General features: G+C 36.1%; 3 protein-coding genes across 3 annotated transcripts; 1 reads left to right on the top strand and 2 right to left on the bottom strand.

Annotated features, from left to right (window-relative positions):
* Positions 1–1,320: 1,320 nt before the first annotated feature.
* LOC107797502 (receptor-like protein kinase 7) lies at positions 1,321–4,772 on the top strand. Its single transcript, XM_016620401.2, has 2 exons — positions 1,321–4,076; positions 4,172–4,772. The coding sequence occupies exons 1-2, from the start codon at positions 1,511–1,513 to the stop codon at positions 4,564–4,566; spliced, it is 2,961 nt and encodes a 986-aa protein (XP_016475887.1). The 5' UTR covers positions 1,321–1,510; the 3' UTR covers positions 4,567–4,772.
* A 2,497-nt stretch (positions 4,773–7,269) lies between these two features.
* LOC107797498 (uncharacterized) lies at positions 7,270–9,088 on the bottom strand. The gene has a single exon (XM_016620397.2). It carries the CDS (start codon positions 9,031–9,033, stop codon positions 7,459–7,461), a length of 1,575 nt encoding a protein of 524 aa, XP_016475883.1. The 5' UTR covers positions 9,034–9,088; the 3' UTR covers positions 7,270–7,458.
* A 2,889-nt stretch (positions 9,089–11,977) lies between these two features.
* On the bottom strand, positions 11,978–16,199 carry LOC107797496 (uncharacterized). Its single transcript, XM_016620395.2, has 9 exons — positions 15,840–16,199; positions 14,690–14,754; positions 14,479–14,540; positions 13,414–14,379; positions 13,225–13,300; positions 12,996–13,118; positions 12,872–12,916; positions 12,674–12,769; positions 11,978–12,552 (listed from the first exon to the last, which is right to left on the bottom strand). The coding sequence occupies exons 1-9, from the start codon at positions 16,009–16,011 to the stop codon at positions 12,169–12,171; spliced, it is 1,989 nt and encodes a 662-aa protein (XP_016475881.1). The 5' UTR covers positions 16,012–16,199; the 3' UTR covers positions 11,978–12,168.
* Between the last annotated feature and the right edge of the window lie 10,171 nt (positions 16,200–26,370).

The raw sequence follows: 26,370 nt of genomic DNA, 5'->3' as shown, positions 1-26,370 counted from the left end.
GAAACTATTTTTTTCTGCTTCTTCAACACTGCTTCTGCTTCTACTCAAAAGCACTTTTTTCCCTTCCAAAAGCTTGACCAAACACTTCAATTTTAAAATAAAAAGCACTTAAGCTTGGCCAAACATGCTATAAATATGCATTTGTTGTCATAATTATATATATTTCGTTCTCGTTAATTTAAAATTTGAATTAGACTTGAAAAAAAAAAAAACAGATTTTGATAACCAAAAAGAGTTTGAGCTGCATGCACTTTAATTTGCCAGGCTGCTGACTAGAGTAGTGACTAAATAAATTTGTAGAAACAAATAATGAGGGGAAAAGGTAGGAAATCATTAGTCAGTTTTCACGGAGAATTTCCATTTACCTAAGTCCAAAAAGAAAGTTAGCAAAAGTCATACAATAGCAAAAAATTTCAAACAAACGAAAAGTCTTAGCGAAAAGAAATGCCAACAGCTAAAGAAGCCGTGCGACGATTGATTTGTAGCTGCATCTTTTAATTTTTCTCAAATATGGCAGCTTCTATTGCATGCATTGTCAACCTCGGCGGCCATTATTAGCTTTCACTGTCACTTTGTCTGTCTGTTTTTGCACTGATACTCTCCTTTAATTTCCAGCTCCATCACTACTAAAGGGGACAAGAAATTTTCCACAACTAATTATACGTAACAACATTATATTAGAAGAAAAGTTAATGTTTAATTGTACTTAGCCTCTTCATCTTCTAATTCCTACTTAATTCATGGGGTTATGCCATAATATGTTGTAAGTCTGTGGACAAGGAAACTGTTTGGTCTTAATATGTGAATGATCTCTCTTAATTAGTTATGCCATAACCCCTTCCCTATTTAAAGACAAGAATTCTAAATTATACTTTACGCTAAATTAATTTCTAGATCATATCTTTGGAAGCACACATATATAAATTGTAAGTGTTTCTATTGTACTCCGCTTGGATCATTCTTTTTAAATGAAAGTACTCCTTTACCCTAAATTCAGTTTCTTGGGAAAAAATTACACAAAAAGTTTTAAACTTTATTCATTCCCCGCCCCTCATATATCAATATAAAATTTTAAATAGTATATCTATAATTATATATTGATTAAAGCATACGAGTAAGTATTCGTTCTAACAAAATTATTTTTATACAAAAAATTTAAGTGTACTTCCTTTTTTTCTACCTAATATTTATTTTCCCATGATTTGACGTTGTTGATTATTCAAGTGAGAGTAATGAACGAAAAGGACGAATTAAAAGATTGAAATCAATTGGGTCAGTACAATATTTGACCAGCATATGTAAAATATCCAATCAATCTGCATGTGAATTTTTGCTAAGTGTGAATACAATGAAATGGAAACTTCCTCATGGCCACCCTCTTGAGAAAAAATTCTCATAGTTTTTCTCTTCTAATTTTTTTTTCCTGTGGATTTCATGTTCCTACAGACTAAACCAAACGTCAAATATCGCCTACCAAACTTTCTTCCTTATTCATCCTACCAGCCAAAAAATGCCAGCCGGTGCAAACTTTTTCCGGCCATGTCCATTTTTGTTACTCTGTTTTTTCATCTTGATTTCTCCTTCCCATCAACAAAATGAAATACAACTCCTTATGCAATTCAAATCGACCCTCAAAATATCACAAAGTTCACAACTTTTTGATACATGGACACCTGAAAATAGCATTTGCAACTTCACTGGAATTATCTGTAATTCTACCAGCCAATTGGTTAAAGAAATCTATCTTTCTGAACAGAACTTATCAGGGGTTGTCTCTTTTGATTCATTATGCTCTCTGAAATCACTAGAAAAGCTTTCCCTTGGTTCTAACTTCTTGTACGGTAGAGTCAGTGATCACTTGAAAAACTGCACAAAGTTGCAGTATTTGGATTTGGGTTACAATTCTTTTTCAGGGGAAGTTCCAAATTTGTCCTCTTTAACCCAATTGAAGTTCTTGAGTCTCAACAAAAGTGGATTTTCTGGTCCATTTCCTTGGACTTCACTTTCAAATCTTACTAGTCTAACTTTCTTGAGCTTAGGTGACAATTTATTTGACAAAAGTCCATTCCCTCTTGAAATTCTGAACCTTAATAAGTTATATTGGCTTTATCTTACTAATACTAGTATTGAAGGCCAAATTCCAGAAGGTATTGGAAATCTCACTCTGCTTGAAAATCTTGAGCTTTCATATAATTTCTTGTCAGGTAAAATCCCAGATGGAATAACAAAACTTACCAAACTTCACCAGCTTGAGCTTTATGCAAATGGACTCTCTGGAAAATTTCCAGTGGGATTTGGGAATCTCAGTAGTCTTGTCAATTTTGATGCTTCAACTAACAAACTTGAAGGTGATCTTTCAGAGCTCAAGTCTTCGTCTCTTCTTGAATCTTTGCAACTGTTTGAGAACCAGTTTTCCGGTGAGATTCCTATTGAATTTGGAGATTTCAAGTTTCTAACAGAATTGTCATTGTATACCAACAAGTTATCTGGTTCGCTTCCTCAAAAGATTGGATCATGGGCAGACTTTCTATACATTGATGTTTCAGAAAATTTGTTGACTGGTCCAATACCACCTGATATGTGCAAGAAAGGGAAAATGACTGATCTTTTACTGCTCCAGAACAAGTTCACTGGTGGGATACCTTCAAATTATGCTAACTGCTTGCCGTTGCAGCGTTTACGGGTTAGCAACAATTCACTTTCAGGAGTAGTCCCTAGTGGAATTTGGAGTTTGCCAGATTTACTCATCATTGATCTCAGATTGAATTTATTTGAAGGTCCAGTGACATCAAATATTGGTGAAGCTAATTCTTTAGCACAGTTGTTTCTTGCCAACAATCGGTTCAATGGTCAATTACCACAGAGAATATCAGAAGTTTCTTCATTAGTAGCCATCAATCTGAGCTCGAATCAGTTCTCTGGTGAAATTCCAGCAAAAATAGGTGAACTTAAGAAACTTAATAGTCTTCATTTAGAGTATAATTTGTTTACTGGAAATCTTCCAGATTCAATCGGATCATGTGTTTCTCTAAATGAAATTAATCTTGCTGGAAATTCGCTTTCTGGTGAAATTCCTGCAAGTCTTGGCTCTTTGCCAAACTTGAACTCTCTCAATATATCTGATAACATGCTCTCAGGTCGAATTCCAGTGACCCTTTCGTCGTTAAGATTAAGCCTTCTTGATTTGTCGAACAATAGGTTGAGTGGTAGCATACCGAATTCTTTATCAATAAAAGCTTTTAGTAATAGCTTTTTGAGAAATCCAGACCTTTGTAGTGAGAATTTCGGTAGTCTCAGGCCATGTTTATCAGATTCTCACACATCTAAAGATCACAGAACAGTCATATTGTGCTTGATAGCTGGTGTGGTTATTCTGGTTCTTTCACTTACATGTTTCGCATGTGTGAAGTTTAAGCACAATAACCAGGATATTCCTGTAAAGAGACTTGATTCTTGGGATATCAAACAGTTTCATGTATTGAGCTTTAGTGAAGATCAAGTTTTAAATGCATTGAAGCAAGAAAATTTGATTGGTAGAGGTGGTTCAGGGAATGTGTACAAAGTAGTCTTGAATTGTGGAAAACATTTAGCTGTGAAACACATTTTGAAATCTGTTTCTAGTGATGAGAAAAGTTACCGGAGCAGCTCAGCTATACTGGCAAAGGGGAATGGCAGATCAAAGGAGTATGATGCTGAGGTGACCACATTAAGCTCCATTAGGCATGTCAATGTTGTCAAATTGTATTGTAGCATCACAAGTGAGGACTCAAATCTGTTGGTTTACGAATACTTACCTAATGGAAGCTTATGGGACAAATTGCACACGTCACAGAAAGTCAAGATGGATTGGTTGGTGCGATATGACATTGCATTAGGTGCTGCTCGGGGGCTGGAGTATCTGCATCACGGGTATGACAGACCCGTTATGCACCGTGATGTCAAGTCTAGCAACATCTTGTTGGATGAAAAGATGAAGCCCAAAATTGCTGATTTTGGACTAGCTAAGGTTTTGCAGGTCAATGGTACTAAAGACTCTTCTCATGTTGTAGCTGGGACACATGGCTACATTGCTCCTGGTACATATTTTTCTCTTTTCATGTCATTTTTACCTGAAAACAATTTTTGGCAAGTTTTTAATTTTTGTTCTTTTCTTTATTGTTTGGGACAAAAGAGTATGCTTACACAACCAAGGTGACTGAGAAGAGTGATGTCTACAGCTTCGGGGTTGTACTAATGGAATTGGTGACTGGAAAGAAGCCGGTGGATGCAGAGGAGTACGGGGAGAACAATGACATAGTCCAGTGGGTATGTAGCAAGATAAGAAACAAAACTAGCATGATTGACTTGGTGGATTCAAGCATTTTGGAGGGCTTCAAGAAAGATGCTGTCGAAGTTCTTAGAATTGCAGTTCATTGCACAGCTAGAACGCCAGCACTAAGACCATCCATGAGGATGGTAGTTCATATGCTAGAAGAGGCCGAGCCTTGTAAGCTGACAAGTGTAGTTGTGAATTCACTGAATGTGGATGGCAGTAACAAGGAGTTGCAAACTAATGGCAAGAATTGATGCTAATATCATGAGTTTTGAGTTTTTGTTGAGAGAAGACGAATTGTGCTAAATGTTGAATTCTGTTGCGAGCTTGCAAAGAATGCTTACTGTACATATGAGACAATTGAAGAAAGAAACTGCCGGCTGTCAAAAGTTTTTCCAGTTAACATTAATAAAATCTGCTTCTGCATTAGCAAGTGGAAGTAATGTATTTCACAACCAAACTACTTAGAGAAACTGCGCAGTTAATTTTATTTTATATATGAATAGGCATGTTCTTAGCGGAATTGTTAGCTTCACAGTAACAAAGAAGATGGAATTATGACTAATTCTGGAGCTTGACTGACCATCCAAAAAAGCATTTAAAATCTAAGACTCCAAGAATTAACATAGTTGACTTCTTGAATGAACCTTCCCTTTGATTGAATAAGTAGCTTTCAGAAGTTATTTTATAAGTTATGGTTTTGTTGATCAGTTGGATATATACAAAACGTAGGACTAGTAGTAGAGATCAAGTGGCATTTGAAGGAATTTCTTTTGTATAGATTGAGTATTCACTATAGGTAGACTAAGTTGAATAGAATAGGTGGTGCTCACATCAGCATGCTTATACAGCATAAACTAGTGAAAACTGAATCTGACACTTTTTTCTTCTCACAAGCAATTATTTTCCACTACTGGCTCTTCCCATACTGGACTTTTTGTTTCAGAATCATAGTGATCAAAACATGGCAAAATACTGGCACTTTCCATTTCATAAAACTGCCAAGTGTTAGTCGCATCCTCATTAAAATAGACACAGTTGCTTTTGCAGCCCAGTTGAATTGCATTAACTGACATACAGCAATTAGTCCCTGCAAATATTGTTCTATTTCCAAGGTTGTCCAACTTTAACAATGATAGATCATCTATCTGGAGCTTGTATACTTCAACTTTGTCCACCTTCTTAGTTGATTGTTCTGATATCAGGAAAATTAACAAGATCTCTCCATTGGATTCAAGAAGATACTCTGTGAAGTGTTTTGAGAAAACTGATGGAACAGCTCGGCTTCTGCTTAATTTAGTAACTTGAAACTTGGATTCAATTTCTTCAATTACTGCTAAAGTACCCTGCAAACTCAATGCATAAAACTTCCCTTCAAAGCCGATGGCTTTAGTAAGTATCATAAGTTGTCTTTTTGAACAATTTGGATCGACAAGACTGCTTGTTTGTTTTATCCATTTATTCTGGTATCCTACATGAGAAACCAGGAAAGCTGGATTGGAACAACCTGTTAACACCATCACAGAACAGCCCTTGTAATTGTTGAAAGGAGATGAAGACAGAGTTGCAAACTTGAATGGAATTCTGGCATCCCAAGGGGGAATACTCCAACATCTGTCAAAGGATCTTGCAGCAGGACTAAAGAGACAGTACTCTGCAGGATCCTTCCCTCCACCGACAATCAACCCATATGAACAGCCATGGTAATGGTTCCAACGATCATGCCATTTTCTATTGTACCACCAATATACTGGTCGAAACGAGATGCTGAGAATATGTTCCTGAGTCTTGGACTGGTAGTAATCTTTGTCGGAAATTTCAAGCCATGGTAATCGTGCATTGGCACTACATCGCTTAGGTGCTGCTCTACATGTTTTGGTAATACCGTGGAAACTGATGTTTTGCATTAGATCAGGTTTATCAGAATCTTGCCTTCCAATAATGTTGAGGAGTTGTTGAGGGAGATCTGGCCATGGCTGTACAAAGCTTTTAACCTTTTCTTGAGGTTTGACAAGCTTCTTCTTTATTTGGCGACCCATGTTTGGATAATGGATGAAAAGGATGACTCTAGAACTTAAAATATGCTCGTTTTAATGTTAGCTTGCTCCCATGTTCCTGCTGTTTTTTTATATTGTAAAAAAAGAGCACCAGAAACCGTAGCCTCCAAGGTAGTTGACATCTTGGGCAACAAGTTTGTGCTTGTTTTTAATGACTAAATGGCTAGATTGCTTTACTTAGTCTTCTAGCAGAATGATTTGATGGATAAAGATGTAATATAAGTGTCTATGGAAGTGTTAAACGATGGAATTATACCTAACAAAAGAAAAAGTCAAATTCTATAGAATGGTTATGAGGCCAGCTGATCTGTTGGTGCAATGCTATGGTGGTTGAGAGTTGCTAAGAATGGAAGAGGTAGACCTAAATCACATAGAAAAAAGTTTTTTTAAAAGACCAAGAAAGACCTAAAATCACTTTGATCAATATGATTATTTCACCTCATTTTCCCATTATGAGTCACATCAAAGGTGTACAACTCTTTTGCAGTGCTGCACTACATCTAGAATGCTTACAATGAAGTATGGACATGATCAAAACAAAGAAAATTCGATTTAACTTACTGGTCTGTGAACTCCAACAACAACCAGTGCATCACATTCTATAACATCACACCTCTTGACAAGGTTCTGCCCACAAGAACAACAAAGAATTTTGCTTTTATGATCAAATGCTATGAGAAAAATGCAATAAAGACAATTGGTCTATGAGAAACCAACACCGGGAGCAGACATACTGATCAACGGAAATCTATTCTAAATAACTCAACTAGGGCAACTGTTGTTGGCATGTGTAAGGAGTTTAAGAATCATATTAAAACAAGTATATACTCATAGCTAATTTTTTCCAGAATTTATAGCATGAATTAGCATTAACGACTTACATTGTACAGTCTTCTCTGATAACAACACCAGCGTAACTAGTGTTTGGTCAAATTCGAATATCAGACAACAGAAACAAATTGAAATGAAATACAAAAAACATAACTATAGTATCAGACTTGAAACAATTTGTCAATCTGAAATCCTTAACTTCTTCTCCTCCTCTTCCTTCGGCGATCATCACTTTCACTATCACTATCTGACTCTGATTCAGAACTCAGATTCTGAAACAGAGCTTGAACTCTCATATTCACCTGATTTAGAGACAGACTTTTGTTCTTGCATGATAAGCCTTGGCATGTTCTTTAAACACTCTCGCAGATTTTCAGTTATCCCACCTAGACCAATGGAAGTGAAGAAGTTGATTGCAAACCTAGTATTTTTCGGATTATCCTTTGGAAATATTGACTCAAAAGACTGTTGCATAGTGGGATCATTAAGACGTTCATTCATCAAACGGATGCCAAGCTGCTCAGCCAACTCCTGGAATAGGATCTTGATAAATATACGAGAAGAAGACGTAGTGTCCTCTTCCGTCAACCTTATATAAGCCAAAACATGCCAAGGCAATGCATCAGTAGCGAGCAAATGAGTGAAAAACTTAGCCACATTGCGCAGTTTATTAGTTTCAAGACGGTGAATCATGGAGTACTGCTGCACAAAACATTTATCAAAGTTCTCCTGGTAAACTTTGTTGATCATACAAAAACGCTGACCCAAATGCCCATAGTAACGGAGATAAGTCCGCTCTTGACCGCAACACTCCAATAACATTACACATAATTCCATCTCCTGACCAGGCTCTAGTCTTAATTTCATTAGCTTATGCCCTGCTTCTTCAAAAGTAACACTTGACATAATCGTCTGGTAAATCGTCCTACGAAGATTGATCAAGTTTGTTTCTGTCTCATCTTTTATTTCCGTTTTCTCCTCGTCATCCTCTTCGTCTGATTCTGCATCAGAATCTTCTTCTTCCACAGATTCTTCACCTAGTATCATCTTCTTTAATTCTTCATATTTTTTTTCGTTTTCTGCAAAATTAGGATCCGGCTTGAAAACATCCAAAGCAATTTCCGCATCTACTTTATCTGAGAGAGAAATTTCATGTGTTAATTGATCTTCTAGCTCAACAAGGTCAAGTTCAGGACGAACAGAAGGGTATCCCTGAAACTTGGCTTTTCTCAAAGCAAAAAGGTTTTCAATTAAGAACTGAATCCTTTTATCTATTTTTCCTTCATGAAGTATATCTCTAAACCGCTCAAAAATAGCGTGTAACCCTAAGGGACAGAAATCCTGAAGAACTGAACCGCATTCAGTAACAAAACTAACCGCAACCTCAACACTCTCTTCAGTTGGTTTCTCCAGAAAAACTGTAAGTAATTGCAAAGCAATAAGTTCGTGAACGACTTGCTGATTCACAAGATGAGCGATAAACTTGACAGATGCTAATAACTGTGGCTTATTGGAAGGTTTTTTCAGTTGCAGTATAATTCTTCTTAGCAAAAGATCTCCGATTATTGGGATTTTGCTGTTAACAACAGCAACTACAGCAGCGTAAACGTCAGTGAAAATTGGAGAAGCGATTTGGGATTTGATAATGTACCTGCAAAATAAGCCTCTACCTCGAATTAAATTTTCAGAAAACAATTCAGGGATAACGTTTTTAACGTTGACTGCGTTCACCTTATTCATCAATCCATTGATACTCTTCCTAAGAGCATCCCAACTCATCCTCTCGTATTCAACTGATGTATCTTCTCTTTTCCTCAATGAATATCTCTCCATTGCCTTTGTTAAGGTCACAGAGATGAAAACGGTGGGTTAAAGTTTAAAGTTTAAAGTTTGGTACTTTGGTTTTTCCGTTCACCCTTTTTATAGATTTGCTTGGTACTTGTTTTTGTTTTCCTAGTTATTTTAGGTTTAGGCAAGTGAAGCCCTTGCTAATAATTAAGGCCCCAAAAATAAGAAGCGCTATTATATTATTATATAATATAATAACATATACTCCATAATTTATATTTATATAATTATTAATAAAAGATTTTAAATTTTAATAATTTTTAATATTTGGTATATGTAAGATCTAAGATTGAGTGAGATAATTGGATAAATTTTTCTAACTAAATTAAATAATATATTTACCTTCTCATTAATTTTATTTTTCTTCCTTTATATATAGTCTTTTTTCATGGTTCTCACGATTTTACTTTCTAATTTCAACTCAAATACTCTAAATTAACTTCTTCTTTTTTTTGTCACATTTGATTGATCCACACACCAGAAAGCAAGTTCTTTTGTGTCTCATCTTTTTTAACTAAGAAATTCCCGAGACAAATGTCGCAAGGTTCAAAACACGATAGATAATGGGCTCATCCTTTACCAATTTCACTTAATGGAAGAATTCAATACCATATGACGTGCGCCTAACTCATACATCATGAGTTGCGCTCTCACCACTATATCAAAGTTATGTAGGTTTTTTTTGTATCTCAATATAATATGGATTTCCTAAAAGACGTTTCAAGGTTTTTTTAATATATTTTGATTTTAGGCCACCAGTTCTGTTGAGCCGCCCTTCATTGACGATCAACAATTATTTACAGACTACTGCCCCACCATGAACGTACTGTTCAACCAGCTTCATTCACATTTGGTAACTAAATGACACACACACTGCCTTTAATGTTCTTGCCATTGTTGTCTTATCTTAAGTGAGACTCTATAAATTTGATTGAGAATATCAGGCGTGGACAAGTGACTCTAGTAGGAGACTAGTAAAGCCTTGATTTAGTTACCTCAAAATTTTTAATAATGAATGTTATAGTTTTATTTCAAATTAGACAATATTAATGTTTGTAGAAAAAATAAAAAAGTACAAAAAATTTGTAAAAAAGAAAGAAAGGTGTCTACTCTTTAACAATAAAAATATTTTTAAATCTTTGAATTAAACTACTTAAATCTTCATATTATTAAATATATATTTTTACAACAATATCAAAGGTAACATAGTGCAAATACATGTCTAACATCTCATTTATTTATATTATCCTTTTCTAATATAAATAATAGTATTATTATGTGAAGTTAAAAACTTTATGTCATTTAAGAATATATACTATAAACAACAAGTATGAAAAAAATGGCAAGATTAATTTTTTTGCATATATGTGTGTATACGTACTAATAAAAAAAGTACAAGGCCTCTTATTAAAATTTGGCTTTAGGCCACTAATTTTAAGGAGCCGCCCTTGGGTTTAGGAGCACATTAATTTGGAAATAGGCGTAAACATTTGAAGGACTAAACACGTTTTAATTCGGAATGGACTAATAATGTGAAAGTACTAGTAATTCCGAAATTGAGTAAAATTAGGAGACATTATTATATTCTTTTTCTATATTTATTCCGTTTTCTAGTTACACCTTTATGCTTCACTTTGTTTGGGAGTAAAATTTGGCTTTAGGCCATTAAATTTATGGAGCCGCCCTTGGATTTAGGAGCACATTAATTTGAAAATAGGTGTAAATATTTGAAGGACTAAACACGTTTTAATTAGGACTGGACTAATAATGTGAAAGTACTAGTAATACACGTTTCCGAAATTGAGTAAAATTAGGAGATATTATTATATTTTTTTTATATATTTATTCTGTTTTCTGGTTACACCTTTATGCTTCGCTTTATTTGGAAGTATAATTTGACTGAGGCACAAAGTCTTAGAAAACCAAAAACAAGACCAACATTTTGTATTACGTCTCCTCGTACTGTTATAGCTCACACGGCTTACATAATTTTTTTCTCTCGGCTGCTTGAAAATGGTGTATATTTTGAATCAGTTGAAGCTGCTTAATTTGCCTTCTTGGTTCATTTTATTTTGAACTGGCTATTTTATCTGGGGAGAACTCAAGCCATTAAGCTAGCGTTTGGCCATAGATTTCAAATTTTGTTTTAAAAAAATCTGATTTTGGTGAATTTTGGTTTCTAAATGAAAATTTGTTTGGACATCGTTTTTCAAAACATATTTCACTTTTTTTTTGTGAAAAAACATGAAACGTGACTTATACCCATAAGTTCTAAAAACTATCAAAAATACCCAACAATACCAAACAAACAATCTTGCTAATCCTGTATATGCAGAACCTTCATCGATACCATTCATTATCATTATCACAAATTGTTGTCCTGAACATAGATAAGCTTAGCACAAAATTATTATTTTTATAACGAACTATATAATACACTATCCTAAAACCACAACCTAATATTTCAATATCAACTGCTAATATAACACAACTACTAGCTATTACAATTCGTCAAATTGCAATAATATTACAAGATACATCCGTCCAAAAAAAAATGATAGTAACTAGGTGGTGGATTAGTTGAGTCATAATAATAGATGGTGGACTTTTGTATAAGATACAAAAGTTAGGGGTAATTTTTTAAATTGTTAAAAAATCCAACGGTAATATTTTGAGCCAAAAACATGTCTAGAGCTAGTTTTGGGATTTGAAAATTTTGTTTTCAAAACCTGCCAAAATATGAATAAAATCTATAAACAAACAGATTTTGCCAAAAATATTTTGAAAAAAAAACTTGGCAAAATCTATGGCCAAACAGGACTTAAGTTTCTGGTTCTACAACTCGAGTCAGAACTAGAGAATGTTGTCCATTTGGTAAAACTCAAATTTACCATTGGCCTTTGAAATTTGTTCATTAGGGAATATATGAAGATTATCCGCAGGATGTCACTGGGATTCAAATTACAGATACAATATGTGTTGCAAACCTTCTCCTCACATTTTCAGTGAAATAGGAGCTGTAATGTTGGAGAAGGTGGGAAAAAAAAAAAATTCGACTCAAATGAATCATTTGAAGTGTACATACAACAACTCGAGAATTAATTGAATTTGCTTCGAACTTTACAAGGGCACTTGTTCTGCTAAGTTTTTTCTGCAACTTTTGGGCCGGTGGGTGCTGTGGAAGTGTGGCTCCTTTGGGATTGTCAGAGGCCTTCTTCCACGAGATAACATTCTGGAAGGCTTCAAGGCTTTAGCTCGGGGCATGGCTGCAGCACCATTTTCATGAAGCTTCCCTACCTTCTTTGGTTTCGAAATATCAGCTGATGCTTCTTGTATTACAGTGAGTTTCTGATCTTGTCTCAAACATGATGCCATGGGAGATTTAGCATTTCTTAAGTTGGCTGTTTTTATTTGTGTAACATGAGATCTCTCTGGTGTTATACTTGATTTCCTCAATCTCCCTTTCCCTTCCGAAGACTTATGGCTTTTTATCCCACTATCCTTCTGCAAATTTCAAGATATGACATGGTTCAGAAATATTCCTACCTCTCTCTAGCCAATTGATTCTGGCAAAAACGAAACATACTAACAAAATTAAGAAAACCTCAAGATACATGGCACATACGGATAAATCATTTCGCAAGTCCTTTGAATCTCTATCATTGCCTTCAGGATTATCTTCTGTGCATCTGTTTTCGTTGTCAGAATATTCTGAATTGCCCTAAATAGGATGAACAACATATTCAAGAGAAGATTTAATTACCACGGTGACAGAATTCGAAAATAAGATGGTTTCCCTAAGGATCAACTGAATATGACTTACCTGTTTTTTCCTCTGTAGGTCAGCTTCCCTAAGAATTCCCCTTTCCTGAAAATCAATTACTCTGTCATAAGCATTTAAAATAGATATTATTAAAATCTAGTAATGTAAAGGGTAGAATACCTACATCAGTTCTTAGTCTGAAAGGTTTAGGATTGGTAGGCTTTGGCTTCTTGGACTTCATCCCTGAGGCACCGGCATTTGTGGAAAGCAAACCTTCTTTTAGATTCTTGGCCGCTGGTTGGGCATTCTATACACATCAATCATATTACGGCAGTGGTCAATACCGATGCATTCACAGAAATAATCTCACTTGAAGGCTGCAGAGCTATAAAAGAAAAAGAAAAAGAAAATACCTTCTTGATGACTTTTTGCATCTTCTGCACACCAAGAATATTTTCCCCAGCCTGGTCTATATTGTTGGTGAGACTTCTGCAGTCAAATTTGACACACGTAAGCACCAACGTTACGAATAATTTGTAAAATATAGATACTCTGCGAGATTTTGGATTAAAACATGTAAGATAAGCAATATGGTTCCACACCTGTTCTCATCTGGAACTGAAACATTCTCTTTGTCATCACTGTCCATGCATTCACTACCATGATGTCCTGCCCCTTCTGAAGTCTGAAAACAAATAGAGTGGTCCGTCTTACTTAGTTCAGTCCCCAAATTTCCTTTTGTGCCATTTTCAATATTGCCACCACAATGATCCTCTCCACTTGTTGGTTGACTTTTTGGAAGATCATTTCCCACCAAACCTCTCTGATCAGTATCACAGCTCAATTTATCTGTCATGTCCGCTTCATGGTTTTTTGAAGCAGCAACATGCTCTTCGTTACTGTCTCTTGATGTTAAATCAACTTCTGACTTGCTGCAATCATTTTCTGCCTTTTCCTTGGAGTGGCACTTCTTTTCTAATTTAGCTTGGTTCTGAATGCTAGTTGAGTGTACTGGTCTGGCTTTGCTTAGTACTCGAGTTTGAGACTTTCCAGTACTCTTCGGCGTCTTGCTTTTGTCCTTCTGAGGGTTTCTGTTCCTCAAAGAATCTCCAGGATTACATTTGGTATCCTTGGATTTTTCAGAATAACCCAATACACGCTTCTTTTGATCTGATATCTCTAGCTTCTTGATTCCTTGACATAATTTAGTTAAAGGAGTTCGTAGTTCCACTGATTTCTTTAAACTGATGGCTTTCTTCGGGGAGTGGAAGACCAAAGCCTTTGCTATGGTCCTATTCTTTGGAACAGCAAGAGCTGCAGGTTTTGGATTTTGCACACTACGAAAGGAACTTGGATTTGGAAGGCACTTTTTGTTCCTTGGGGTAGTAAGATACTTAGCAGCAACTTGCTTTCCTTTGATTTTTGGAGTGGAAGTGGGCTTTGATGGATGACTAATCTTCTCTTTATCTTCAATCAGTTTACAAGAAATGTTTGAAACAGCAGCTAACTTTGAGAGTCTAGACTTGGAAGATTTTGCTGGCACTGTAAGTGGACATTTTATGTTCTTCCTGAAACACAAAAATTAAATTTATGTCAACTGTCAAATAGGGAAACAATGAGAGATTGAGATTAATTTAACTTGAGTACTATTATTTGGTCTATTATACCCTGTAGCACGTCTGCTTAGCGCTTTCTGAAGTCTTACATTAGGACTTCTAGCAGCCATTACCTAGAGTAGAAAGAAGACAGCATTGCATTTAGAATTTAAGTATAACATGAATAAAGAAGACAGCATTGCATTTAGAATTTAAGTATAACATGAATAAAGGTTCATAAGCCATTACATTCAGATGGCAAAATTGAATATAAGAAACTTACTCGGAGAACAAAATCCTTGTAGATTTTCTCATGGTCCATTTCTTCTTCATGTTTCTGGTCGCAGCCTGGAAACAGAACAGAAGTCATACTTTTGGAGTTTGGACAACTAAAAAGTTTTAGAAATTGTTAACTTGCATCCCGCCACCTAACAACTAAGAAGTTACAGAAATAATCCTCAGCTCTCTCACACACACCCTCTTTCCCTCGTTCCCCACTAAAATTAGGCTTTCTAAAGTTGAAATAAAACTTTGTTATCATGTATCCACCCCTTTGGCTCAAATTTGGTGCTTACATTTGAAAATTTTAACTATATATACGCACATGCATATGTATAGTTCTCACTTATTAGCAAGGGCGAAGCTACGTAGTTCCAAGGGTGGTCAACTCATCGAAAAATTACACGATATATATAGTTAAAATATTAGATTTTAGTGGTATATAACATATATTGAACACTCTTTATTAGATTTTTTTTACTTCTTTCAAATTTAAACACCCCGAATGAAATTACTAGCCGCTGCTTATTAGCATAAGAGATAGTAGGAGTGGTCATCAACTAACTTAAAATCCAAGATGGCTCTCTATCTCCACTGACTTGTGTACATAACATCAACGGTGCACGTGGGCAACAGAAGTAACTCTCAATCTCATAGGGAAAATATACAATGAAAGCTAGGGTTTCAGCCAAATCAAGTACCTTTGGTTCAGACCTGGATGTGTGTTAAGAAACTTACTAAACGTCTACAAATATTAAATTGTGAACCCAGTAACTGAAATTATCATAAGGTTCAGTGGCATTCCGCTCCTATAAAGTTCAAATTCGGGATCCGCCCCAATGTTGACTAGTTAGAGCATCACAAATTCCTACTTACATCTTACTTTCGCTGGTAAAACTAGACCTAGGTTAAAGACAAAAGAGTAGAAAAATTCAGATTAGATTATCAAAATCGCAGTCAAACTCTGGACAAGAATCAGAGCTCCTGATATCTAAGAAATTATGAACCTCAGTTATAGCAGCTAATCGTAAACTCAAAAATAAGAAAAGCTTCATAAATGGAAACAGACAGAGTTCAATTAAGGACCAAACATTAAATTTAAGCAAGGAAAATAACGGAACACTGTGGATAAAAAAGAAGGAAAATTAGCATACCAACACGGAGGCAGAACCAGTAACGATCGTCGGGGCGGTAGTGGTCGGGAGTGGTGAAGTCGACGAACTTTGGGGCTTCGATTCTCTCGTAAAAGACTTCATCATCTTCCCATTCTTCGCTTTCTCCTCCTTTCTCTACCTCCATCTCGGGCTGCTGCTTCTCTTCTGCCATTTTTTTTTTCGTACAACGATTGGAGCGTCTACACAGTTAGTGGTACGAGAGAGAGAAAAGGCAAGAAACAATCTGGCGTTTGTTGATGTTTACTATGACAAGCGGCGAAGGCGGACTGAGTTTTAAACAACTGACATGTCTGTAAGTAGCCGTTACGAGTGGCATCTTGGGAATTTTGAACCACATCCAGGGCAACCTATGTAATTAAGAATCTATATATATTTATAAAGGAGGGAGTGATGTGGCATCTTTTATTGATTAAAAAATGTATTTATCTATTATCTCAATTTTTTAGGAATTTAAACACAATAAACTCAATTACTAAAAACTTTTATAAAAAAATCCATTACAACTCAATTTAGAAAAGGCGTGTCCTTCAAATTTCTCAAGAAACGTTTCAAACCAAAACTTCACCTCAACCCAATATTATATTCTCTTCTCCAATCTTTCCCAACTATTGTGCAACATCTCTATGAAATTGAACTTTGCAATGTTTCCTAATTTTCCTCCATGGCCTGAATTACACACCGTGAGAAAAGTCAGAAGGTATGAACCATCATGTTTGATTGGTCTTTGACTTCATGTGTATCTGTATTAAATTTTTTTTTCTTTTTTTCATCGCAGTGCTTTTATTCTGTTCCCAAATCAGAATGGACATTCAATTCAAAAAGTGCTTTAGTGGAACCACACCACATCTACTCAAAATGATGCACATTATCTCTTCGTATTTTGCCTTCTAACTATGTGCTTGCATTATTGTGTCACTCCAGTGTCTTCGTTTTTCTCTTTAGTCCTTTCTATTCTTTATATTTATAGGAAAAATGATGGGTGTGTTAGAGTTGTAGAAGGATCTAAATAAGAAAAGGAAAGTATCCTTTGGTGATTTTATCGGAGAGAAGAACGATAGTTTTAGAGAAGAAATTAGATGAGGAAGAATGTGATTTGATTGGTGAGAAGAGAATGGTAAGGTAAAACAGAGTAGCTTATTTTTTTTCCTTTTTGTCAGTCTCTCGGCTGATGTAATATACTTGCATTTACTTGAATCATATTTTTTGTAAAATTACTTTAGGAAAAGATATTAAATTAAATTAGACTCACGCTCACTGTAATAGGTGTAAATGCTTAATATTTTTCAAAATGTTGATTAATTTGATTTAGGTAAAACAACAAAGAAAAGGATAATTGTTGAAAATGAGTGTCGATATGCATTTGGGTGCGCGTATTTACTGCTAAACTTCATCTTATCATGTTACATGATAAGTTTATTAATGTCCTACATTTCAAACCAAAACTTCACCTCAACCCAACATTATATTCTCTTCTCCAATCTTTCCCAACTATTGTGCAACATCTCTATGAAATTGAACTTTGCAATGTTTCCTAATTTTCCTTCATGGCCTGAATTACACACCGTGAGAAAGGTCAGAAGGTATGAACCATCATGTTTGATTGGTCTTTGACTTCATATGTATATGTATTAAATTTCTTTTTTTCTTTTTTCCATCGCAGTGCTTTTATTCTGTTCCCAAATCAGAATGGACATCCGATTCAAAAAGTGCTTTAGTGGAATCACACCACATCTACTCAAAATGGTGCACATTATCTCTTCGCATTTTGCCTTCTAACTATGTGCTTGCATTATTGTGTCACTCTAGTGTCTTCGTTTTTCTCTTTAGTCCTTTCTATTCTTTATATTTATAGAAAAAATGATGGGTGTGTTAGAGTTGTAGAAGGATCTAAATAAGAAAAGGAAAGTATTCTTTGGTGATTTTATCGGAGAGAAGAACGATAGTTTTGGAGAAGAAATTAGATGAGGAAGAATGTGATTTGATTGGTGAGAAGAGAATGGTAAGGTAAAACAGAGTAGCTTATTTTTTTACTTTTTGTCAGTCTCTCGGCTGATGTAATATACTTGCATTTACTTGAATCATATTTTTTGTAAAATTGCTTTAGGAAAAGATATTAAATTAAATTAGACTCACGCTCACTGTAATAGGTGTAAATGCTTAATATTTTTCAAAATGTCGATTAATTTGATTTAGGTAAAACAACAAAGAAAAGGATGGTTGTTGAAAATGAGTGTCGATATGTATTTGCGTGCGCGTATTTACTGCTAAACTTCATCTTATCATGTTACATGACAAGTTTATTAATGTCCTATGACATTCACTTTGGTCTTTTAAATGAAAGATGAAAGTGATTGTTAATCAGTACATCCTATGGAGTAGAGTCACATTCTATTCATTCTTGAGTTCTAACCGAGATGTTAGGGATGACTCCTTTTGAAATATAGAGGCAGCTCCGGAAAATTTTTAGAAAAAAGAATCAATCTATTAAAGCAGTAGTCAGTAAATATGATTGTTGATGGTGTTGCAGTCCTAGAAAACAAAAGCTAAATTCATAGAACATAGTAGCACAATCTCCTCGCAAAAGTACTAAAGATGATCTGCCACCCCAACTCAATGAGAGCCGATTACATGCAAGGATGATGCTATAATTTTGCCCTGAATGGCAACAGTAGCCTGTATCTCGGTTGAATCTAACAGAGTAAGTGTATAGGTACAAAGTAGAAAATTCTAAAAAAGGAATGGACTGCGAAAGAATTTAATAATCCCGTAAAGGTTCATCCTTTGTGGAACTTCATGGGTCACTCCGGGTATGCATAGTTGAATTTAAACAGGATTTGGTGGGATTCATGAACATTATAGCATTTGTAAAAGTTTTTGATTTGGATAAACATGGGAAGATGGATTGAAATTCTGTAATATAATCGAGATAATTAATGGTGTATGTTTGGGTTGCGCGTGAGAGCAACTCTGGGGGCATCGTTGGTAAATATCTTCGTGATATTGAAGATCTAAAAACGGTTTCTGGAATACAAGCATAGCAAAAAAGGAAAGATTAAGTCTACTATGCAACTTGTGTTATTTCCGCCAATATTGTTGTATTTGTAAATAATAATTCTGCAAAAATATAAGTTAACGTAATGAAACAGTAATTAATTCGAGCCCACTGAATTCACAGTGTTTCCTTAAGGAATTTAATCCCCTCCTAGTACCTAAGGTAATGGATTATTTTCTCCCAGGATAGAACGAATCACACACTAGTGTAGCGGTACTTCAAACCCCAGTGTTTCAGCGAACACAAAGTTCGGTAGCAAATCACACTTACAGTTGCTTTGTTTGAAGTTAAAACAATACAGAACGAGGGAGTAGAAACTCAGAAAATCGTATGGAAATGCTGAGAGGAAGGAGTGCAATGTATAGCTAAATCTGTTGAGCGATTTCAGTTTGTGTCTTGTGTGTTGTGTGTTGTGTGTCTTTCTTCAACAGCTGCTGCACATATATATAGCAGCCAGTGTTGAAGAAGAACAATCGTCCACCCTCCATGGTGGAGCAAGCATTAGCTTGTTTGTGGAGCAAGCATAATCATGGTAGGAAGAATATTAGGCGGCTGCCTTGTGGTCAATACACGGATTGGAAAATATCCGTTACAAATGCGGATAATCTTACGTTAATATTTACTATTAAAAAATAAATTTGGTCCACAAAATTAATCAATCAATCGATTATTTGACCAAATCCAAATTCAAATCCGAATCCGAATCCGAAGTCGACGCCGAAGCCGTAGCCGTAGCCGAAGCCGAGCGAGCGACGACGGCGACGGCGCGAGGCTTGCTTTCTTCTTAACTCTTTAAGAGCTACAAGAAGAGCAATTATATATATACCCACCAAAAATCTCTTCCTCTTCCAATATGGGACAATGTCTCATTGTCAAGAGAGGAAAACTTAAAATTTTACTCAAAAATTTTATTTTCCCTCCATTTCCCATTCACCCTCATTTTAAGACTATTTCATCTTAAAAAATAAAAAACTCAACAATCCCCCACATGAATGGGGAATGGCTATATCACGAAAGTATGCATGGAAAAACTGTGTGATTTACAAGTAAGGATTAATCGCATCTGGATAAGTAGGTTTCCCTTTGAACTTTTCGTAGTAAACTTATGTCGGATATACTCGGTCAATCGGTAGATTTGATATCTTTGAACCGTCGATCTTTGGTGTATACCTAGACAACCATAAGTCACACAATCAACCCTTAACCGTCTTTGGTTCTCATTGTTGTGTTCATTTCAGCCATGAACACCGCCTGGTTTCATAAGTGCGTAGAGAATTGGCCTTACAAAGTTCTTCTTGAAGCGGCTAACACTTCACACTTACATAGGTGATTTCTAAACGTGTCATCCTATAGATACACTATTTGATATACCCCGTATCAAATTTAGAAATAATTAAAAAGCCTTAATGCTTTATCCTTGGTACTGAACATTGTCTCATCACGAGAACGGACTTAAATTTTATTTGACAATGTTGAACCGTCATTAATGACTTTGTTTGATCTCCTTGAACCTAGATCTTGGGATCTCCAGTCTTCTAGGTAGAGTTACCGCCACAATGACTTGTTCTCGGTCATAGCCCCATTCCCCTTGATGATTTCTCAACTACCTCTCTAATTAGGCCTTTTGTAAGTGGATCCGACACATTATCACTTGACTTTACATAGTCAATCGTGATAATTCCTCTAGAGAGTAATTGCCTAACGGTTTTATATCTTCGTCGTATATGACGAGATTTACCGTTATACATAACGCTCCCAGCCCTTCCAATTGCCGCTTAACTATCACAATGTATGCATATTGGTGCCAACGGTTTGGGCCAAAATGGAATGTCTTCCAAGAAATTTCGGAGCCATTCAGCTTCTTCACCGGCTTTATCTAAGGCTATGAATTCAGTCTCCATTGTAGAGCGGGCAATATATGTTTGTTTGGATGACTTCCAAGATATCGCTCCTCTACCAATAGTGAATACATATCCACTCGTGGACTTAGAATCAGTTGAACCGGTGATCCAATTTGCATCACAGTATCCCTCAATCACCGCAGGGAAATTACTGTAGTGCAATTCAAAGTTCTGGGTATGTTCTAAATATCCCAAAACTCGTTTCATTGCTATCCAATGAGATTGGCCTGGATTGCTCGTATATCGACTCAGTTTACTTATAGCACAAGCTATATCTGGTCGTGTACAATTCATGATATACATTAAGCATCCCAACACACGAGCATAATCCAATTGTGATATGCTTTGGCCTTTATTCTTTGCTAATGCAAGATTCACGTCAATTGGAGTCTTTGCAACTTTAAAGCCCAAGTGCTTGAATTTTTCAAGTACTGTCTTAATATAATGAGATTGTGACAATGCCAGACCTTGAGGAGTCTTATGGATCTTAATTCCCAGAATTAAATCAGCAACTCCCAAGTCTTTCATATCAAACTTGCTATTGAGCATACGCTTAGTAGCATTTATGTTGGCAATGTCATTACTCATTATCAGCATATCATCCACATATAGACAAACAATGACTATGTGATTTGGAACATTTTTAATGTACACACATTTATCACATTCATTTATCTTAAAATCATTTGACAACATTGTTTTGTCAAATTTCGCATGCCATTGTTTGGGTGCTTGTTTTAGTCCGTAAAGAGACTTAACAAGTCTACATACCTTCTTTTCTTTACCTGGAACCACAAACCCTTCAGGTTGTTCCATGTAAATTTCTTCCTCCAACTCTCCATTTAAGAAGGCCGTCTTAACATCCATTTGATGAATTTCAAGACCATACACTGCAGCTAATGCTACTAACATCCGTATGGACGTAATTCTTGTAACTGGAGAGTATGTATCAAAGTAGTCTAGACCTTCTCGTTGTCTACACCCTTTGACTACGAGTCTTGCCTTGAATTTATCAATAGTGCCATCATCTTTGATTTTTCTCTTAAAAATCCATTTAGAACCCAAAGGTTTATTTCCATGAGGAAGATCAACCAATTCCCATGTATGGTTGTTCAATATGGATTCTATTTCACTATTGACTGCCTCTTTCCAAAACAATGATTCCGAAGAAATCATAGCTTCTTTAAATGTTTGAGGCTCATTCTCCAATAAGAAAGTCACAAAATCTGGTCCAAATGAAGTAGACGTTCTTTGACGTTTACTACGTCTTGGATCCTCCTGATTATATGTACTTTCTTTTGTTTCTTCCCGAGGTTGTTTAGATCCTTCACCAAACGACTCACATTCCTTTTTATACGAATATATATTTTCAAAAAACTCAGCATTATCTGATTCTATAACAGTATTATTATGAATGTCGGGATTTTCTGATTTATGAACCAGAAATCGATATGCTTTACTATTTGTCGCATATCCTATGAAAACACAATCAACGGTTTTTGGTCCTATCTTTACCCTTTTGGGTTTAGGAACTTGTACTTTTGCCAAACACCCCCACACTTTAAAATAATTCAAGTTGGGCTTTTTTCCTTTCCATTTTTTATATGGAATGGATTGTGTTTTGCTATGGGGCACTCGATTTAATATTCGATTAGCCGTAAGAATGGCTTCCCCCCACAAGTTCTGTGGCAAACCAGAACTTATCAACAACGCATTCATCATCTCCTTTAATGTGCGATTCTTTCTTTCCGCAATCCCATTAGATTGGGGCGTGTAAGGGGCTGTTGTTTGATGAATAATTCCATATTCTAAACATATTTCTTCAAAAGGAGATTCATATTCACCACCCCTATCACTTCTTATCATTTTTACTTTCTTGGTAAGTTGCGTTTCAACTTCATTTTTGTATTGCCTGAATGCGTCTATTGCTTCATCTTTACTATTCAGTAAGTAAACATAGCAGTATCGAGTACCATCGTCAATAAAAGTTATGAAATACTTCTTTCCACCGCGAGATGGTATTGACTTCATGTCACAAATATCTGTGTGAATTAAGTCTAAAGAATTTGAATTCCTTTCAACTGACTTATAAGGATGTTTAACATACTTAGATTCCACACATGTTTGACATTTTGATTTTTCGCATTCAAACTTAGGCAGTACTTCCAAGTTAATCATTTTCCGCAAGGTTTTATAATTGACATGACCCAAACGTACATGCCATAAATCATTTGACTCAAGTAAGTAAGAAGAAGCTGAAATATTATTATTGTTTTCCACAACCATTACATTCAGATTGAAAAGGCCCTCGGTGAGGTAACCTTTTCCTAAATATTTCATTCTTACTAATGACAACCTTGTTGGACACAAAAACGCACTTAAAACTGTGCTTAACAAGAAGTCCAGTAGAGACTAAATTCTTTCTCATTTCGGGAACATGAAGGACATTGTTCAAAGTCATGACCTTGCCAGAAGTCATTTTCAGAAATATCTTCCCATATCCTTCAACTTTCACTGTTGAAGCATTTCCCATATAAACTGTCTCTCCGGGTCCAGCAGGAGCATAAGTAGCAAAAGCTTCTCTAACTGCACAAACATGGCGAGTGGCTCCTGAATCAAACCACCACAGTTTAGGATTTCCCATCAAGTTACATTCAGAAAGCATGGCACACAAGTTATCAACATCATCATGCTTTACTACCATGTTTGCTTGACCCCTTTTCTTGTCTTTCTTCGGAGCACGACACTCCGTATATTTGTGTCCGATTTTTCCACAGTTGTAGCAGTTTCCACTGAACCGCTTCTTGCTTGGGTTGTATTTCGGACCAGAAGCCTTCTTCCTCTTTTTGTTATTTTCAACAATATTTGCTCCCATTATTGTTGAATTTACACGGCCTCTCCTTTCAGCAGCTTTATTGTCCTCTTCGATTCTCAACCGAACAATGAGATCTTCAAGGGACATTTCCTTTCGTTTGTGTTTCAAATAATTTTTGAAGTCCTTCCACAACGGAGGCAACTTCTCAATCATTGCTGCTACTTGGAATGCTTCGTTGATGACAAGACCTTCAGCAAGTAGATCATGAATAATCACTTGCAATTTCTGGAGTTGGGTAATAACAGACTTGCTATCTACCATTTTGTAGTCCAAAAGTTTTGCGGCAACAAATTTCTTCATCCCGGCATCTTTAGTTTTATATTTCTTTTCAAGCGCATTCCACAATTCTTTTGACGTCTCCACACTACTGTATACATTATACAGATTATCATCCAGTCCGCTAAGAATATAATTCTTGCATAAAAAATCAGAATGCTTCCACGCTTCAATCACGAGAAAGCGTTCATTCTCTAGAGTTTTATCTGGCAGATCAGGAACATCTTCCTTGATGAACTTCTGTAGACATAACATAGTTAAGTAGAAGAACATCTTCTGCTGCCAGCGCTTGAAATCAATCCCGGAAAATTTTCCGGGTTTTTCTGTCGGTGCCAACGCCGGTGTTCGGCTTGTCGATGCGTTGGCAGTCACCATCGGAACAGCTTGGTTTTCGCTTTCAGTCGTCATTTTTTCTGTAAAAGAATGACACAAACAAACGTTTAATAAACGTTTTCAAACTGGAGTAAAAATCACGTAGATTTTAATCTTCCAACAAAACGCCACGAAGGCTTTACTCTCCAAAACGGGAGTACACAAAACCACAAAGGTTTTAGTTTGCAGAATAATAAGAATAACACAAATACATAAATAAATATTAAATTGCTTAAGATTGTTATTCCTGCCAATATTGCTGTATTTGTAAATAATAATTCTGCAAAAATATAAGTTAACGTAATAAAACAGTAATTAATTCGAGCCCACTGAATTCACAGTGTTTCCTTAAGGAATTTAATCCCCTCCTAGTACCCAAGGTAATGGATTATTTCCTCCCACGATAGAATGAATCACACACTAGTGTAGCGGTACTTCAAACCCCAGTGTTTCAGCGAACACAAAGTTTGGTAGCAAATCACACTTACAGTTGCTTTGTTTGAAGTTAAAACAATACAGAACGAGGGAGTAGAAACTCAGAAAATCGTATGGAAATGCTGAGAGGAAGGAGTGCAATGTATAGCCAAATCTGTTGAGCGATTTCAGTTTGTGTCTTGTGTGTTGTGTGTTGTGTGTCTTTCTTCAACAGCTGCTGCACATATATATAGCAGCCAGTGTTGAAGAAGAACAACCGTCCACCCTCCATGGTGGAGCAAGCATTAGCTTGTTTGTGGAACAAGCACAATCATGGTGGGAAGAGCATTAGGTGGCTGCCTTGTGGTCAATACACGGATTGGAAAATATCCGTTACAAATGCGGATAATCTTACGTTAATATTTACTATTAACAAATAAATTTGGTCCAAAAAATTAATCAATCAATCGATCATTTGACCAAATCCAAATCCAAATCCGAATCCGAATTCGAATCCGAAGCCGAAGCCGAAGCCGTAGCCGTAGCCGTAGCCGAAGCCGAGCCGAGCGAGCGACGACGACGACGGCACGAGGCTTGCTTTCATCTTAACTCTTTAAGAGCTACAAGAAGAGCAATTATATATATACCCACCAAAAATCTCTTCCCCTTCCAATATGGGACAATGTCTCATTGTCAAGAGGGAAACTTAAAATTTTACTCAAAATTTCATTTTCCCTCCATTTCCCATTCACCCTCATTTTAAGAATATTACATCTTAAAAAATAAAACCTCAACAATCCCCCACATGAATGGGGAATGGCTATATCACGGAAGTATGCATGAAAAAACTGTGTGATTTACAAGCAAGGATTAATTGCATCTGGATAAGTAGGTTTCCCTTTGAACTTTCCGTAGTAAACTTATGTCGGATATACTCGGTCAATCGGTAGATTTGATATCTTTGAACCGTCGATCTTTGGTGTATACCTAGACAACCATAAGTCACACAATCAACCCTTAACCGTCTTTGGTTCTCATTGTTGTGTTCATTTCAGCCATGAACACCGCCTGGTTTCATAAGTGCGTAGAGAACTGGCCTTACAAAGTTCTCCTTGAAGCGGCTAACACTTCACACTTACATAGGTGATTTCTAAACGTGTCATCCTGTAGATACACTATTTGATATACCCCGTATCAAATTTAGAAATCATTAAAAAGCCTTAATGCTTTATCCTTGGTACTGAACATTGTCTCATCACGAGAACAGACTTAAATTTTATTTGACAATGTTGAACCGTCATTAATGACTTTGTTTGATCTCCTTGAACCTAGATCTTGGGATCTCCAGTCTTCTAGGTAGAGTTACCGCCACAATGACTTGTTCTCGGCGATAGCCCCATTTCTCTTGATGATTTCTCAACTACCTCTCTAATTAGGCCTTTTGTAAGTGGATCCGACACATTATCACTTGACTTTACATAGTCAATCGTGATAATTCCTCTAGAGAGTAATTGCCTAACGGTTTTATGTCTTCGTCGTATATGACGAGATTTACCGTTATACATAACGCTCCCAGCCCTTCCAATTGCCGCTTGACTATCACAATGTATGCATATTGGT

Source organism: Nicotiana tabacum, unplaced genomic scaffold, assembly GCF_000715075.1.
Source record: "Nicotiana tabacum cultivar K326 unplaced genomic scaffold, ASM71507v2 Un00001, whole genome shotgun sequence".
NCBI classification, from domain to species: Eukaryota; Viridiplantae; Streptophyta; class Magnoliopsida; order Solanales; family Solanaceae; genus Nicotiana; species Nicotiana tabacum.
The sequence above is the reverse complement of the archived record's forward strand: the minus strand, read 5'-3'. Positions and strand labels throughout refer to the sequence as shown.

Coding starts and splice junctions, on each gene's coding strand:
- LOC107797496 (XM_016620395.2), bottom strand. CDS start 16,011: ATGGCAGAAGAGAAGCAGCAGCCCGAGATGGAGGTAGAGAAAGGAGGA. Junction 14,380..14,478: donor CTAAGCAGACGTGCTACAGG/GTATAATAGACC, acceptor TTTGTGTTTCAG/GAAGAACATAAAATGTCCAC. Junction 12,770..12,871: donor ACCTACAGAGGAAAAAACAG/GTAAGTCATATT, acceptor CATCCTATTTAG/GGCAATTCAGAATATTCTGA.
- LOC107797502 (XM_016620401.2), top strand. CDS start 1,511: ATGCCAGCCGGTGCAAACTTTTTCCGGCCATGTCCATTTTTGTTACTC. Junction 4,077..4,171: donor ACATGGCTACATTGCTCCTG/GTACATATTTTT, acceptor TTGGGACAAAAG/AGTATGCTTACACAACCAAG.
- LOC107797498 (XM_016620397.2), bottom strand. CDS start 9,033: ATGGAGAGATATTCATTGAGGAAAAGAGAAGATACATCAGTTGAATAC.